A 17177-nucleotide genomic window follows, 5' to 3' on the forward strand; every position below is an offset into this window, starting at 1 on the left:
GTGAGTGGCATCTGGGGTCTTAAAAGCTTGCAAGCGGCCATCTAAGATGCATCAATTGGTCTCAACCACCTGGAGTAAAGGAGAATGAAGAACACCAAAGTCACAAGGAAAGTATTAGCCCAAGAGACAGAAAGGGCCACATAAACCAGAGACTTCATCAGCCTGAGACCAGAAGAGCTAGATGGTGCCCAGCAACCACCAATGACCACCCTGACAGGGAATGCAACAGAGAGTCCCTGATGGAGCAGGAGAAAGGTGGGGTGCAGAACTCAAAGTCTAGTAAAAAGACCAGACTTAATGGTCCGACTGAGACTGGAAGAACCCTGGAAAGCATGGCCCCTGGACTCTCTGTCAGCCCAGAAGTAAAACAACTTCCGAGGCCAACTCTTCAGACAAAGATTGGACTGGACTGTGGGACATAAAATGATACTTGTAAAGAGTGTGCTCCTTAGCTCAAGTAGATAATTGAGACTAAACGGGCAGCTTCTGTCCAGAGGTGGGATCAGAAGGCAGAGAGGGTTAGGAGCTGGTTGAATGGACATACAAAATCAGGGGTGGAAAGGAGGGGTGTGCTGTCATAGTATAGGGAGAACAATTTAGGGTCATATAACAATGTATGTGTAAATTTTTGTCTAAGAGACTAACTTGAAATTTAAACTTTCACTTAAAGTGCAACAATAAACAAAAAAAAGAAAAGTAAGAAAAAAAATTTTAAACAGAAACCAAAATAGAGAACTTAATTTTATTTCCTTGAAGGTTTGACTTACCGGGCAAGAGGAGGTCTAGATTTATCTTTATGAGCATCTTATAAAAAAAAAAAATAATATTTGAATACCTACAATATCCTAGATACCACATTATGTATGTGTATATATATATATATATATGTGTGTGTGTGTGTAAGAAATAATATCTTTACTCTCAAAAAACTTAGATTAGAAATGAAAGCAGATGAATAAACAAAAGTAACACTATGTTTGGTATTTCTCTTTTTTTTTTTCAAGAGCCATTTCCTATTTAAAAAAATCAGAAGACTAACAGACAACAACAAAAATATCCTTCCATGAAAGTACATAATGTATATTTACAAACAGATGCTTCTGAGACATCATTCACGATGTTCTGTAATCCATGTAAGGAACAAAATGTCAATATTCCTTTTTTGTTATTGTTAATGAACATATTACCATTGCAGAGCTATACTTCTAGGATTAAAATGTGAAAGAATGGATTGAAATATAATGTTATAAAACATTCACTCAAAAAAGAGATTTAAAAAAAGTGGGGACACTCACAAAATACCCTTAGCTTTAAACCAAAAAACAAAAACCCAAGTCGTTTTGCAGTGTTCCTTCACATGGTATCTGTACCAACTACTAAACCTTAGAAGCATCTCTCCGTGAGGCATTTGTACACTGTAGACAGCTTTCTCCTCAGCTTTTTCCTGTTTCTGTGTTCAGAGCTTCAGGTTGGAGGGTAATGCCTGGCCTATTCTAGGAGTACCTGAACAAAAGGCTCAGACAATCCATGCGCTCTTGATGAAGCACTCCTTATATCTAATTCAAACATTCCCTAGTCTCCTGTAATGTATTATTTCCTAGATTCTTGCATTCCCATGAAGAAATATCAAATAATTTCATTATTCAAGTGCACTACAGATACTGCAGTCTATTGTGGACTAATAGCTCTGTGATAAGGGATCAAGCTAAGCACCTCACCTTCATGGGGCTGGAGTGTGTTGGTTGTTGTTGTGTGCCATTGAGTCACTTTCAACGCCTAGTGACCCTATGTGACAGAGTAGAACTGCCCCATAGGGTTTCCTAGACTGCAACCTTTATGGGAGCAGATGGCCAGGTCTTTCTCCCATGGAGCTGCTGGGTGGGTTTGAACCACCAGCCTTTTGGTTAGCAAATGAATGCTTAACTGTTTAACCATCAGAGCTTCTCAAATATTGGATTTTAAATAGTCCTTTTTATATGGTGACAATCTCTTGGTTCGGGAATCTGGGATATTATGAAATCTACTAAGTTTGGAATTGCTAAGGCATAAACTAGAAGAGTGCTGTTCAATGATATAAAACCCAGAGCAGAGAGTGCCATACATCATATTAAGAAATCCAGGCTTCATGGTCTTAAAAGCTAGTGAGCAGCCATCTAAGATGCATCAATTGGTCCCAACCCACCTGGAGTAAAGGACAATGAAGAACACCAAAGTCACAAGGAAAGTATTAGCCCAAGGGACAGAAAGGGCCACATAAACCAGAGACCTCATCAGCCTGAGACCAGAAGAACTAGATGGTGCCTGGCAACCACCAATGACCGCCCCGACAGGGAACACAACAGAGAGTCCCTGATGGAGCAGGAGAAAAGTGGGGTGCAGAACTCAAATTCTAGTGAAAAGACCAGACTTAATGGTCTAACTGAGACTGGAGGAACCCCAGAAAGTATGGCCCCCGGACTGTCTGTCAACCTAGAACTAAAACCATTCCCGAGGCCAACTCTTCAGACAAAGATTAGACTGGACTATGGGAAATAAAATGATACTCGTGAAGAGTGTGCTTCTTAGCTCAAGTAGATACATGAAACTAAATGGGCAGCTCCCGTCTGGAGGTGAGATGAAAAGGTGGAGAAGGTCAAGAGCTGGTTGAATGGACATGGGAAATCAGGGGTGGAAAGGAGGAGTGTGCTGTTACAGTATAGGGAGAGCAATTAGGGTATTATAACAATATACGTATAAATTTTTGTATGAGAGACTAACTTGGATTGTAAACTTTCACTTAAAGTACAACAATAAAATTAAAAAAAAAAAAAAGAAAAGAAAGAAATCCAGACTTCATTCTGTAGTATTTAGGAAGCTAAACAAAAATCATGAAATTAGGAGGGCATACATAACAAGACTTGTTTTTAGAAAGATTACTGTGGTGGAAAGAGAGGAAACACATCAGGCATGAGGGAGGATAGGAGTGGAGGACGAAACTAAATGCAGGAAGATGTGTTGTCGGAGTCATGGTTAAAGGATAAAATACATTCTTACTCTGCCAGTCTTTCCCACATTCAAATTATATTTGTTTGGTGCTGACTCTGTGTGAGGATTTCCACATATTTTAAAAAAATCTATATTTCAAGTCTTTAAGACAGAGACTGTACCCATTTTAGATATGAAGAAACTGAGGCTCACAGTGGATGACACTGTTTGAAGATACACTCAATCTCACAGAGATTAAATGATCCATCCTTCATCACACACCTCTTGAGTGCTGGTGTTAGGAGTCAAACTCAGCTCTTGTACCAAAGCTTTGTATATCACACCCATGATGTTTGCTAAAATGAGAGGTAGTATGACTTACTGGAAAGGAGAATAGACTAGGAATCAAGAGATCTAGATTTTTATTGTCACTTTATCCCTCACTTGATTTTTCACCTTGATAAAGTCACTTAATTTCCATATCTATAAAATGTTCACACATATTTTCTTGAGTTCTAATTCTATGATTCTGTGAATTAGATTACATATGTTTAGGAGAATCATTCCAGTAAGTGTGTAAGAGTAGGATGGAGTAGGAGTAGAAAACCTGTTGGCATCGAGTCGATTCTGACTCATAGCGACCCTATAGAACAGAGTAGAACTGCCCCATAGGGTTTCCAAGGAACAGCTGGTGGATTTGAACTGTTGACCTTTTGGTTAGTAGCCAAGCTGTTAACCACTGTGCCACCAGGGCTCCAGGAGTAGAAAGGGAACCACACTTCATTCAGGAGTGAGATGGTGGAGGTGGCAGGGGAAATACAAAAATGTGCCAAATTTGGAAAATACTATGATGAAAATTTCTGTAAGTTCTTAAGGTTGAGTTCCTCAGCAAAAGAAAATCACAACTGAAATTAAGTCCAAGGCCGTGGATGTTGTTAGGTGCCATCAAGTCAATTTTCGAATCATAGAGACCCTGTGTAACGGAATAGAACAGCCCCAGAGTTTTTTTTAGGTTGTAATCTTCACAGGAGCAGATCATCAGGTCTTTCTCCTATGGAGCCAATGTTTGGGTTCAAACCTCCACCTTTCAATTAGCAGCCAAGCACTTAACCACTGAGTCACCAGGGCTCCTTAGGTTGGGGACAGAGGTGAATATTGTGACTGTTTTGAAAGTGAAGGCAACTGTTTAGGAAAAAAGATTTGAGAGTGGGTTTTTTTGTTGTTGTTGTTGTTCATTTGTTTTTTGACACATCAATTTCAACTAATCAATCAACAAATGTATCTAAATGGTTTACGTTCTAGATAATTTATTGGCTAAATCATGAGAACAGAAAACCATAAAGATTTGGAGAAGAAAGTGTCAAAAAGTGAAACTTTGACGTGAGAATGAATTTGTTAAATTGTTTTTAACAATACAAGGAAACTCTGGTGGTGTAGTGGTTAAGAGTTTGGCTGCTAACCAAAAGGTTGGTAGTTTGAATCTACCAGGTGCTCTTTGGAAATAATACAATGTGTAAAACAAAGAATTCTGACCCTTAGGGAGATTTTTATTATCAAATGATATTACAATAAGCAACTTCAATCTCAAAGTCCGCTTGAGTTAACTTGCCATATCATGCTAACTGTGAAAATTTTTAAATGAAATATTCCATGCAGCAACATACCTCAGAGGAGACTTCTGTAATTCCAAATTGGGATAAACGTTGATGCAAAACATTGATATTAAGTGAACGTAGCACTTCTTCAGATGGCAGAACATTAGAAATTCCTGTCTTTCCGTTTACAGGAGACACAAATAGTTCAACACTGTTCTTCTTTCCCTAGTAAAAGCCGATTATTTTATACGTTATAAAAACATTTTAAACAACTTTTCTATCCTCTAGAAACATTAAAGGAAGTCAGAATCCTGGAATCCTAAAAGACATCTTGGAGGTGGCATTTATTAGTTATTCTCTGGTACACTTAACATTACCAGTACAAAGCCTGAAATCTTCAAATGATCTTCTTCCAATTAGCTGGCACCTCAAATTTATAATTTCACATTTCTTTGCATGCTGATTTATTTTCCATTCCATTTGATAATTTTTGAAATAGTATATTGTTCAGATGTTCCCCGAATAAGTACGTTTAAAGAAGCATTTAAAAACCAAAGAAATAAAACAAAACCTGATGTGATAGTACAATTATCAGACATCAGCATTCTATGCCATATACCAGCTGATTTCTTCTAACTTGTATTAATAAGAAGTCTGGACTCGTTGGGAAGATGGTGCTAGGTATGCCTTGCAGTCTCTTCCTTGATTTATTTTTATTTTTTAAATAGTATTTTATTGTGTTTCGGGTGAAAGTTTACACAGCAAGTTGGGTTCCCATTTGACAGTTTCCACACAAATCGTTCAGTGACAGTTACATTTTTCACACTGTGTCAGCATTCTGTTTACTGTGTTCTGGTTATTCCATTTCCAGTACTCTTGTTTCCCTGCCCCCTTAGCTTCTCAGCTTTGCTTTGAAGTAAATGTTGACCTTTAGGTCTCATACAGATGGTTTTTTAGTAGAGCACCAATCTTACAGGCAATATCCTTTATTTTGTGTGCCACTCTCCTTTCTTCCTCGATTTACGATTCTATGCTCTTCACCTCAAATATGTCACACTTTAAAAATCTATCCTTTGAGAGAAATGCATATGTTGTATAAGCATATCATGATACTTTTCTATTAGTTTTACCTTATTAGCTGAAATGGAGACAGGATTTTTTATCATAAATGATGGACATCACACACGCGCGCGCATGCGTGCACGCACACTAGGAAAAAATGACATTGGCATTGATATTTTCTCTTTTACAACTTATACAACGCACTTATAGAGATAAATTATCGTTAGCCTTTTCTTTTTGATACATGAAGTTTTCTCCTGCTAGAAAATTTTCTTTTAATGCAGTTTGTCAGAAGTTTAGTCATGTGTAAAATGGAGCATCAACATATTACTAGCATTCCAGAACAAATGTTTTCATGTTTGCAGGAAACAAAAGATGATGACTAAATACAGCATACTTCTGACGTGAAATATGTTTATTACAATTTAAATAGTTTATGGCCTAATAATAACAACAGTAGGGATAGAGCACTCATTTTGTGCCTGGTGCACTACTTACTGTGTACCTTAAATCCATGGATCACTTAACACCTCCATGAAAAGATATCGTTGTTGTTTCCATTTTACAAATGAAGAAACGTAACTAGTTTGCCCAAAGTCACACAGTTGGGACATGGCCAAGTTGGAAACAGTTGGTTCTGTCTGTCTGTCCCCAAAGCACATGCTCTTATGTGCTCTGCTGCCTCACATGTTATTGCAACTATATTGATTATAACGACTACATTTAGAAATAAATGTGCATCCAGTGCTACTAGTATTCTCAGAGGATATGCATATCCCACGTTGGGTGTGACAAATTTCTTTTGTCCCTGCAAAAAGCTATCATGCTAATTAAATCTATATCTACATAAGTATACTTAAGATATCTATATATATGTTAAAATTTAGATCCTTATCTAAGATATCTATGACATCTAAAATCTTCTCATTTGAGCAAGGCATGCCATAGATATAAATAACTTACTTCATTCTTTCAGGATATTAGGGAATGCTGAATTTCCTTTTCTCCGTTGTTGCTGGGTGCTGTCGAGTCGATTCCGACTCATAGCGACCCTATATCACAGAGCAGATCTCCTCCACAGGGTTTCCTAGGCTGTAATTGTTATGGGAGCCAATTGCCAGATCTTTTCTCCCAAGGAGTGGCTGGTGGATTTGAATTGCCAACATTTCTGTTAGCAGCCAAGCTTAGCAGCTGAGAGCTTAACCATTGTGCCACCATGGAGTCCTTTCCTCTTCTATAGACTTGAGTAAAATCTTTTTTTTAAGCTTATTTGGTCACAGAACAAAAGTTTTTATGAGGAATGAACAACTCACAGCCCCAACAGAAAAATGAAAAGAAACAAAGACCCCAAAGACCCCAAACTAAAATAAAAAGCAAATTCTTCTCCATAGTTGGGAATGCAGACATTGGATGTTATAGGAAGCAGATCTCAAGCAGGAGCATAGCTACTTAAGGCAGGGAAAACAGATAGTACCTGCTTAGGTTCCTATTGCTCAGAAATCAAGAAGGTAAATTTAAAACTGTAAGATGATTCCAAAGTCTTTTTCCCTGTGAAACTTAGGTTCACGAACCTTTTTACAAAGACAAAAGTCATCTAACATGAGTTCACCTTTTTGCCTTGCTCCAACCATCTTCAAATCCAGATGGGTGTAGTTGGATGAAATCACGGTCCCCAGATAGTGAGGAAATGGGGGAAAGAAAAGACATGGGGGATTGATAGGTCTAGAATGGCCCCTATACAAAAGATCCTTTGGGTTTACCTAATCTCCATCTTAGATCCCATCCAAGTTTTCTCTTGGTTTTTCAGGACTTTTTATTCTGGCATTCTATTTGAGCCTCTGTCCTCAAGTATTAGATCTTTATTCTTTACTCACAATCCTCTATCTTGTGCATTCAGTATCCTTCATCCTAATACACTTGAAGGGGCTTAGATACTGTCTGAAAGCAGTGCCTTAACTGATAAAGTTTTTCTTTTAATGGAAAATATTTTGGGTGTAGTGCCAGGTAGATGGAGTCCCTGGGTAGAGCAAACGGTTAACACACTAGGCTCCCAAATGAAGGGTTGGTGGTTTGTGGCCACACAGAGGTGCCTTGGAAAAAAGGCCTGGTGATCTACTTTCAAAAAATCAGCCATTGAAAACCCTATGGAGCAAAGTTCTACTCTGATGCACGTGTGACAGCCAAAGAAGCCAGGAGCTCCTTGGCCATTAGCAAGCAAAACTTTAGGTGGTGGTGATGGACGTGGCTCAATTGGGAGCAGCTCAGACCAAGCAGAACCTGCCGCTCCTATCCATTGTCCTCAAAGCACTGGGTGTGGCTCAAGCCAGTCAAACCCAGTTTACTAGCCTACATGCCAAGGAAAAAATGCAATTTGTCTTACTGTGCCTGTGCACTGTGATAATCTATGTAGTCCATAATGTTTATATGTACTTCCTTGTGAGAGACGATATAAAAGGTTTTGCCTCCTTTTGTTCTGGGAGCTTGATTTGAGGTATACACTTCCTTGCTCCTTGCCTGTGTGCTTGCAGTAAAGGCTCTTCCTCTCTCCTTCCTCACCTGGGTGGGTCTTTATTAATGAGAAGCCACACTGAGCAGAACCAGCTTTAGGTAACACATGGGCCACCATGATGACAATTGCAACTGGTGGCGGTGGTGGTGGTGAGCATACCAACCAAGGTAGCCAGACTTGAACTACAATAGGGCTGACAAACTTTTTCTGTAAAGAGTTAGACTGTAAATATTTTAGGCTTCACAGGCCAGACAGTCTGTTTTAACTACTCAACTCTGCCATTGTAACATGAAAGCAGCCATGGACAATATGTAAGTGAAAGGGTGTGGCTTGTTCCAGAAAACTTTATTTACAAAAACAGGTGGCAGGCTAGATTTGGCCCATGGACTGTAGTACTATATCATGAACCCTTAGATAATAGAAAACAAAGCTTGTACTCCAGAATGTGAAATTTATGCAACTTACAAGGAGGCGGTTGATGTGTACTTGTTGAGGTAAGAGTCCTAAGGCTGCGGCCACTCCTTGGCGGAATATTTGAAGCAAGGTTATATTCAGCTTGTTTACATCCATTTGAAGTGTCTGGAAAAATAAAGAAAAAAAGAAATCCGTATTATATTAAGTGGTTGTCTTGGATCATTCAGTTCCTCATTGAGGACTGGACACAACAATTTCTGTGACTCGCATTCATGGTGCTTTATTGCATTTTAATGGAGATAAAATCATAGAGAAATTTTATGTGAAAAATTAAATGGTGTTAGCTAAAAAGGTGGTGCATTGTACAACAATGTAATTTAGCTAATTATAATCAATAACACAAACGAATGACAAATTCATAAAGAATTTCACTGAAATGTGCGTTATTTTATTTTAGTTTCAGTCCTGATGATAAAATGGCATCTTTGTCCAAGCGCATTTTAGTAATCCAGTCTGAAGGACATCTTTAATTTGTGTTCACACACAGTCACAGAGAGGAAGACGCTGTGTGAGTCCCATAATGCCAGACTTGACAGTTTCTGTACATACTGACCCACTTCCAGTGCAAGGCAAAGGAATGAGGTATAATAATGCATCTTCAAACTCTGGTAAAGAAGCCAATGGTACTGATGATTTGGGTAAGGTCAATAATTCTTATTCAATTGTTTGAGTAAACACTCTTAATTGTCATACTTGCCTTGGAAAAGTAACAGCAATTAAATGCTAAAAAATTCCTAAAATAGAAACTAAATTGTGATAATGATACAGCCTTAATTTAAGCCATGAGTACTTCTAGTATCTTTAAACCATGAATCAGTTCACTACATATTTTCAAAAATGCATCATAATCTTTTGAGATAGATACTTTACAAGATAGAGAAACCAAATTTTTACGTATTTCTTATAATGCTTAATTCGCTAACTTGACCATGGTAGGTAATCAATAACTATTGGATGGCTGCAATACCATCTATTCTGCAAAGTGAGGCATACTTCTAAATACTCTGACGAAGATTTGCTTACAAGCGTAATCTACAGACTAGGAACTCTGAGAAGAAAGGATCTTCTCCTAGTTTGCTCTAAAAGGTGAATGATACTGCTTTGGGAATTTATAGTCTTGTTAGGAAACAGCTCAGGACCTGGCAGTATTTCGTTCTGTTGTATATAGGGTCGCTGTGAGTTGAAACCGACTTGAGGGCACCTAACAACAACAGCCTACACATAAACACAAGATACATTGGCATAAAATAAGTGACTGGACCAAATGCTTGAGGCTACAGGAATCAGAGGGAGTTGGGGAAGTGAGAAGAGGTATAGTGGTTTCCAGCAAAGATGGTGGACCCAGTTGAAGTTCCAGACTGGATATGTGTATAGGTAAGAGCTATTGGCTTGGTCATGTTAGGGAGCTGGAACTGAGCTCTGCAAAAAACTGGGAGCCAGAAAAGGGCAGAACCTTTGAAAAACTCTAACAGCCAAAGAATAGGGTATGACTTATTTCTGGAAAGGGGGAAAGGAAAATTATGTTATGGATAGGTGCAGAAGGTACATCAACACTATTAGTAATGCTTTTTGTTAAATAAAATTCATCTAATGGGACACAATTGTTTGCTATATTATTCTCTGTCTTGTTTTGTAGTCTAAAAAATGTTTGTATATATAACAACATGATTTAATACAGAAAGTAAGGCTTGAGCTTAACACGGAGAGGTGAATAGGGTTTGGAAAGGCATCGAGGAGAAAAACAACATTATACTTTTAAGCCTGCTTTATGTAGTCACCTGCAAACCCAGGAGATTAGAAAAACTCGGTACACATGGCGTCTCTGAGAAACAGAGGCTTCCTTATATCTAGCAGCCTGCTTTCAGCTCTTTGAGGCTGCAGATGCTGGTTGTTAGATATGGGACACTGTATGAGAAACTCTGTCTACTTCTCTTCCTTTGTGAGCCCAAGGATGGGTTCCCCACTTCTGTGAAACACTGATGAGGAATCATTGACTTCTGGCTCATCAGCGGTGTTTGTCAGGCAGGGTAAGCAGGCAAGCAGTACCCTTTTTCCCAGGGGCAAGATTTGGAGCCAACTGTCCACAGTGGGAACTGAGAGTCAAGAAGGTTGTATACTCACTTGAGAACTCAATTCCCAGGGCCATAATTAACTTGAGGCTTGTAACTGTGGAAACGGTATTAAAGCCTAAGTTTCTCAGTTTGCAATAGTAAATGGGAAGTGAAATGGGAACTCAAGATTAAAATCACTCGAAAAGGCAACTTCCCAAGAAGGTAAAAGCAGTGCATTTGAAACGGAAGCTTAGCCTACCCAATGAAAGCGAAGAAGCAAATTGAAGTAATTAGCTAATTTACACTGAAATCATCTGGTTCATTGCAACGAAAACATGAATAATTTGCCTCGGTTCTCTGTTTGCCTGTGGAAAGCTGGATTGGTTTTACAATGCATGCACATATTCCTGACTATTCTACATAAAATAGTGATGCTAAAATATAGTACAAACGGATATATATGTATAGGACCTAATATATGCCAGGCATTATGTATGAGTGCAATTTGAGAAAAAGAAAGGATTCGTAGACAAAATGAGAATTTAATGTCAGACAAAATGAAAATATATGACTTCCTTCTGGATAGATGCTAGAAATGCACAGCTTCTCCTCATCCTGTTATGCAAAATCATATCAACTAAGATAGAATATAAATTTCCATGGCAATAATAACAGCGTCTCAGCTTTAAACCATTTCACTGTGCAAGATATACTTTAGTCTGACTTCTAAACCTATTTGGTCATTTTTATCACTTAATATACATATGATTTAAGTTTTTCATTTCAAAGAAATTAAAATGTTCTTTCCAAATGCGAATGCTAAGCCACTTCACAGCACTAAACAATGCAATGGGCTCAAGCATGACAACGATTCGTTCTTTTGTACATAGGGTCACTATGAATCGGAACCAACTAGACGGCACCTAACAACGTATAAGAACAATTGAGTATCTTTATTGATATTACAAATACACAAATATATAGAAAAAAATAAACATATTCAAAAATTACAGACTCCATCTGTATTTAGATATTTTGGGGCCTCTGCCTTGTTAAGAGGTTCCTGAATTAATTCCTTTTACCTAGGATTTAAACTCGCTCCTCCTTTCCCAAGGAAATGCCACTTTGTAATAAGTCTTCCTTTATTTGGTCACCAAACTGTCCACTAAAGTAGTCGAAGCCTACTGATACAGTGGTATCACTAGGGTTGGTGTCACCCCGTGTGGTAACTCATGGTGTCACCCCCCCCATGGACCTCCTCTCCTACCAGACTGTACAGAATCCTTAGTAATGTTGTTTATACTAATGTTACTTGTCAATCATAATTCCCGTATATTACTCCTTCTTTTTTGTTAATTACTACTTCATTCTCAAAAAAGTTACTGATACAGGTTCACAAATACTAATTACCACAGTACTGTAGCTAAAACACCAGAAAATTTGACAAAATCAATCTGTTGACCAATTACCATCAAGTCGATTCCGACTCATGGTGACCCTATAGGACAGAGAAGAACTGTCCCATGGGGTTTCCAAGGAGCAGCTGCTGGATTTGAACTGCCCACCTTTTGGTTAGCAGCCAAATGCTTAACTACTGTGATTAAAAAACACCAGCAACAACGAAAACAACATTGCATACTTGTAGCGCGTGCAGAGGAAACCACGTGATTTGAAGTGTCATTGTAATTGGGTAATAATAACAGTTATGACCGGATGGAATTAGAAGATTCAGAAAGTAAATTAGCATAGAGCTTTAGCTTTGTAGGTATATTGATACACGTAAACTGGGCTTATGAAAAATGTTTTCGTTGTTACAACTAACTATAGGGATATTTTTATAGACAGTCATTTTGTGTCACCCCCTCTGAATGTCACCCACTGTCACCTCCCGACTGTACCCCCCAGTGACGCCACTGCTCAGATATAAACCAAGACAGTAGAACTGATAAAAATTCACATTTGAATTTAGCACCAGTACTATATTTGAATTGTTAAGTATAAGACTGGCTTTTAATTATTTATTCCTAACGGATGGTTAAATTATATTTGCCTAGGAGGGGGACAGGTTTCTAAATGCTAGTTCCCTCCTGACATTATTAGGCAGCCTGATCACTTGGCCATACACAGTAAAAGTGAGGACCACACCGAGTGGGTGCCATTAAGGGGAGAGAGGCCAAATGGCCATGTCTGTCCTGGAGAGATGTCCTCAAAATCCCTTAGAGAAGAGCGGCTTCAATTTCCAACAGGCACAAAAGGACCCAGCTTTCTTGAGGACCAAAGCCTGATCTTTCTATTGTTAATTTATGTTCACTGCTACCTGGAATGATGAAAAACTGTCATCTCTAGCCCCATTCTTGGCTAAGGAGCTTCCCCTTTTTACCCACAAGTTGGATTGTTGAATTGGCAAGTGATTTCCAGGAATCAGAGAAAATGTTTCTCTGTTTATATCTTTGAATTAAGTAGAAAACACCAAACTGTAGGAGACATTTTAGACCTTCACTCAGTCCCTTCTTACCACTCTCTGCATTTATGCTTTGCTACTGCTTTCATGCTATTGATTTTTATTTCCGTTTTTCACCTTCCTGCCTTCCTTGAAGTCTTACACTTGCTTCCCTCTACCTGAACGTTCCACTCAGACTTGAAACTCAGTGTTACCAAAGCTGAACTTATCTTTCTCCCTCTGCCCATCCACAATATAATTTGCTTCTCTTTGTATATTTCATATAATGGGATGAAGTGCCATATTTGGGAGTCATCTTGATTCCTTCTTCTTTACTCTTCACATTGCCACTATGATAATCCAATTAATAAGCAAATCTTGTCTTTTCTACCTCCTAAATATCTCTTTAACACTGAATCTATCTTCTCTTCGTCTATATTTCCACCATCTTGGTTCAGATCACGATCATGGTTACCAGTACTACTTGAATAGAATCTTAATGGGTTGCCAATTTTCTTCAGATTAGAAAGTCTCTAATTCACTCTTCGTAAGGACACCACAGTGATCTTTACAAAATGCTAATCCAATCAAGTGACTCTTCTGCTTAAAATATTTTGAGGACATCTCATTTTCTAATGAATGGTCCTTACTCTTTGGTTCACTACAATTGCCCTGTCCTTCTATTCTCCCCTCCCACCATCCTCCACTATGAACATTAGGCTCCAGCCATATCTAGGGCTTATTAAACATGCCATGCCCTTTCACATTGTGTCAGTGCATGTGTAGATGGCTGGCTAGGCTCTCCTCATCCTTGGAGACTCAGCTCAAGCATCATTCTGCCAGCCTTCCCTTTGTTTGATCTTTCAGTTCCCCAATAGTATTCCTTAGTTTTTGTTTGTTTAAATTTGATCACAAAAATTTCATGCATATTACAAAAAATTAATGTGCAGAAAGATATATAATGAAAAGTAAAAATACTTGTTCCCTCCTAAACCTGCATTCCAAACCCCAGTTTCAATTCTGCTAACCGTTTCTTGTGCATCCTCTCAAATATTTTCTGTACAAATATCTAAAAATAATACGTATATATGATACACCATGTATATTACTGTTAAATACAAATAAGATTAAACTACACATATTTTTCACAACTTGCTTTTTTCATTTATTAATATGTCTGGGATATATTACATAATATTTCTGGGACATTGGTGGTCAGTGGTGGAACTATCACCTGCCATGTGGGAAACCCGGTTCTATTCCCAGCCAATGCATGTCATGGGCAGCAACCACCCGTGTCAGTGAGGCTTGTGTGTTGCTACGCTGCTGACCAGTTTTCAGTGGAATTTCTAGACTAAGATGAACTAGGAAGAAAGGCCTAGGGCTCTATTCCTGAAAATCAGCCAATGAAAGCCCTATGGATCACAATGGTTCAATTTGAAACTCTGTTTCATTTTGTTGAAAATGAGGTCACCATGAGTCCGGGACCAACTCAAGGGCAGCTAACAACAACTTATTTAGCTAGCTTTCATTATCAGATATATCAGATAGCTTCTTTCAAGCAGGGCCCATGCGTGCTATATTTACCGAGGCTTTATATACATGAGAATGTGCTTTTAGTATCTTTAACAATAAACAATGGCTTGGCTGGATATTAAATTCTTGATTCAATTTTTATGAATTCTGTTGATATATTCAAATGCCTTATGGCATTGAAAGTTGCTGTGAAAAATAGCCTGGTCTGAGGCTGGCCTGTCTTGTAGCTAATTTGCTTTTTCTGCCTAGAATCTCATAAAAAAACAAAACAAAACGAACAAACAAAAAAAAAAACCATTGCCTTCTGAGTCGATTCTGACTCACAGCGACCCATAGGGCAGACTAGAACTGCCCCATGGGGTTTCCAAGGAGCAGCTGGTGGATTAGAACTGCAGACCTTTTGGTTAGCAGACGAGCTCTATAACCACTGTGCCAATAGGGCTCCAAGAATCTTATAGGAGTTTTAATTAATCTTTACAGTTAAAAAAAAACAAAAACAAAAAGAACCTTCACCAGGACAATTCCTTGGATTAATAGTTCCTGGAATGAGGTAATGAATGTGACCCTTTCATTCTGCAGATTTCAGAATCTTTATCTCTAAAATATTATTGCCTATTATGTATCTAGAGGCCCTGGTGGCACAGTGGTTAAGTGTTTGGCTGCTAACCAAAAGGGTCAGTAGTTCAAATTTACCCGCTGCTCCTTGGAAACCCCATGGGGCAGTTCTACTCTGTCCTATAGGGTTGCTATGAGTCAGAATTTACTTGAAGGCAATGGGGTTTTTTTGGGTATTATATGTTTGAATGATTTTTCTTCTAAGTATTCTTGTCTCATCTTGAAGGACATCAGTTATGCATTGTATGTTCTCTATGTGTCTTTGATTTAACACAATTTATATTTTATATTTGATTTAACACAATTTATATTTTATTTGTAATTAATAAGTCTCTGATACTTTGACTACAATACCTTTAGTAGGAAAAAAATCAGAAGTTTATCTTATTGACTTTTTTATTATTGTAAACATATATATATACACATATATACACATATATATAAAAAACAACATTTGCCAGTTCAAGATTGCTCATGTGTATGATTTAGTAGATGCCTACTTCTAATAGTTTAAATATGTATGTTTTTAGAGTTATGTGCTTTATTGGTTATGAATTGAACTAACTTAACCAGTGTTAGCATCCATTTCCTGTAACTAATTTGAGAATTTTAAAAATTATTTTTCTGGTTATAAAAATTAAACATGCTCATGACAGAAGACTTAGAAAATACAAGGAATTTTAAAAGAAGAAATAAATATTATCCATAATTATTCATCCCATCATTCTGAGATAAGGTTGTGGCATTTTTAATATTACTTCTTTTTCTGATAGTTTATATAATATTACAGATATAGGCATATATGTATATAGTACATATACCCATATATATCATACAAATATTTATGCATTCTAAAGTAATGCTGTAACTATCACATTTCTAGGGTTTTCCTCTACCATGATATTAGGAGGACACACTTATTCTCCCCTCCTGATATTTCCTTCTATTTGGTGGCAGCTCCTGGATTCTTCTCCTCCCTAGTCTCCCCAGCAAAAGGGAAATAACTTACGGAAATGGTGCATTTGAAATAAGATACTGGGCACATACAGCTTTGTACTTTCCTTTTGGGGTCTGCCTGCCTGTAAAGAGCATGTGCTCAGTTCTGCTGGTCTGCTCTTTGCCATTGGGTAAGTAAGCTATAGAGGAGCTTTGGTTGTGCAACAGTTATGTGCTGGGTGGCTACCCAAAAGTTTGGCAATTTGAACCCACCCAGCAGCTCCATAGAGAAAGACCTGGCAATCTGTTCTCGTAAAGATTACCGCCTAGAAAACCCTATAGGGCAGTTCTACTCTGTCACATGGAGTCACTAGGAGTCAAAAATCGACTCAACAGCACCTAACAACAAATAAGCTGTAAAGGCTCTGTTCCTGCAGGGGAGAGCCATGGTTGACCAGTACTGCCTGTAGCTGGGTGGGTAAATCTGCCTATGGAGGTACAGCCATAGAAGGATATCATTGTCATGGTCCAAAGTCACATCTCCAACAGCCCTATCAGCAATAAAGCTGATATTTTGATTTCCACTGACCTGCTTCCTTTGTCTCTCTCTGTTGATTCAGAACTCAGCCAGAGAGAAGAGGGATGCTATTTATGGGCTTCCTTAAGCACTAACATATGGCACCACAAAGTCAGATTAAAAAAAAAAAAAGGCTCTAAAAGCTTTTAGTGTTATGTAGCCTTGATTTTAGCATGGATATCTAGAGATAGAAGGGTCAGAGGAAAATGATGGTATGTGGTGTGATGGAAATCAGGAGCAGAGCGTTTGCAGAAAAGGTTTGCTAACAGATGCCACCAGAGGTTAAGAAAAATGTGGACTAAGAAAAGGCTATGTTTTGTTGATGAGGAGGCATTTGGTGGCCTTGGAGAAGTGATTCCCAAAAGGTAGTCATAGTCCAATGGGAGGCCAAGTGAGTCTTCATATAAACTCATTCGAA

General features: G+C 38.2%; 1 protein-coding gene across 1 annotated transcript in view; it reads right to left on the minus strand.

The window, feature by feature from the left end:
* Positions 1-17177, minus strand: part of PTPRR (protein tyrosine phosphatase receptor type R) — a 362799-nt gene that overhangs the window by 138443 nt on the left and 207179 nt on the right. Inside the window, exons 3-4 of the mRNA XM_004386446.1 lie at positions 8596-8709; positions 4629-4784 (exon numbers count right to left, since the gene is read on the minus strand). Of these exons, the coding sequence (XP_004386503.1) occupies positions 4629-4784; positions 8596-8709 (270 nt within the window). The remainder of the gene's footprint in view (positions 1-4628; positions 4785-8595; positions 8710-17177) is intronic.

Source organism: Trichechus manatus, unplaced genomic scaffold (assembly GCF_000243295.1).
Source record: "Trichechus manatus latirostris isolate Lorelei unplaced genomic scaffold, TriManLat1.0 scaffold00164, whole genome shotgun sequence".
Classification (NCBI taxonomy): Eukaryota; Metazoa; Chordata; class Mammalia; order Sirenia; family Trichechidae; genus Trichechus; species Trichechus manatus.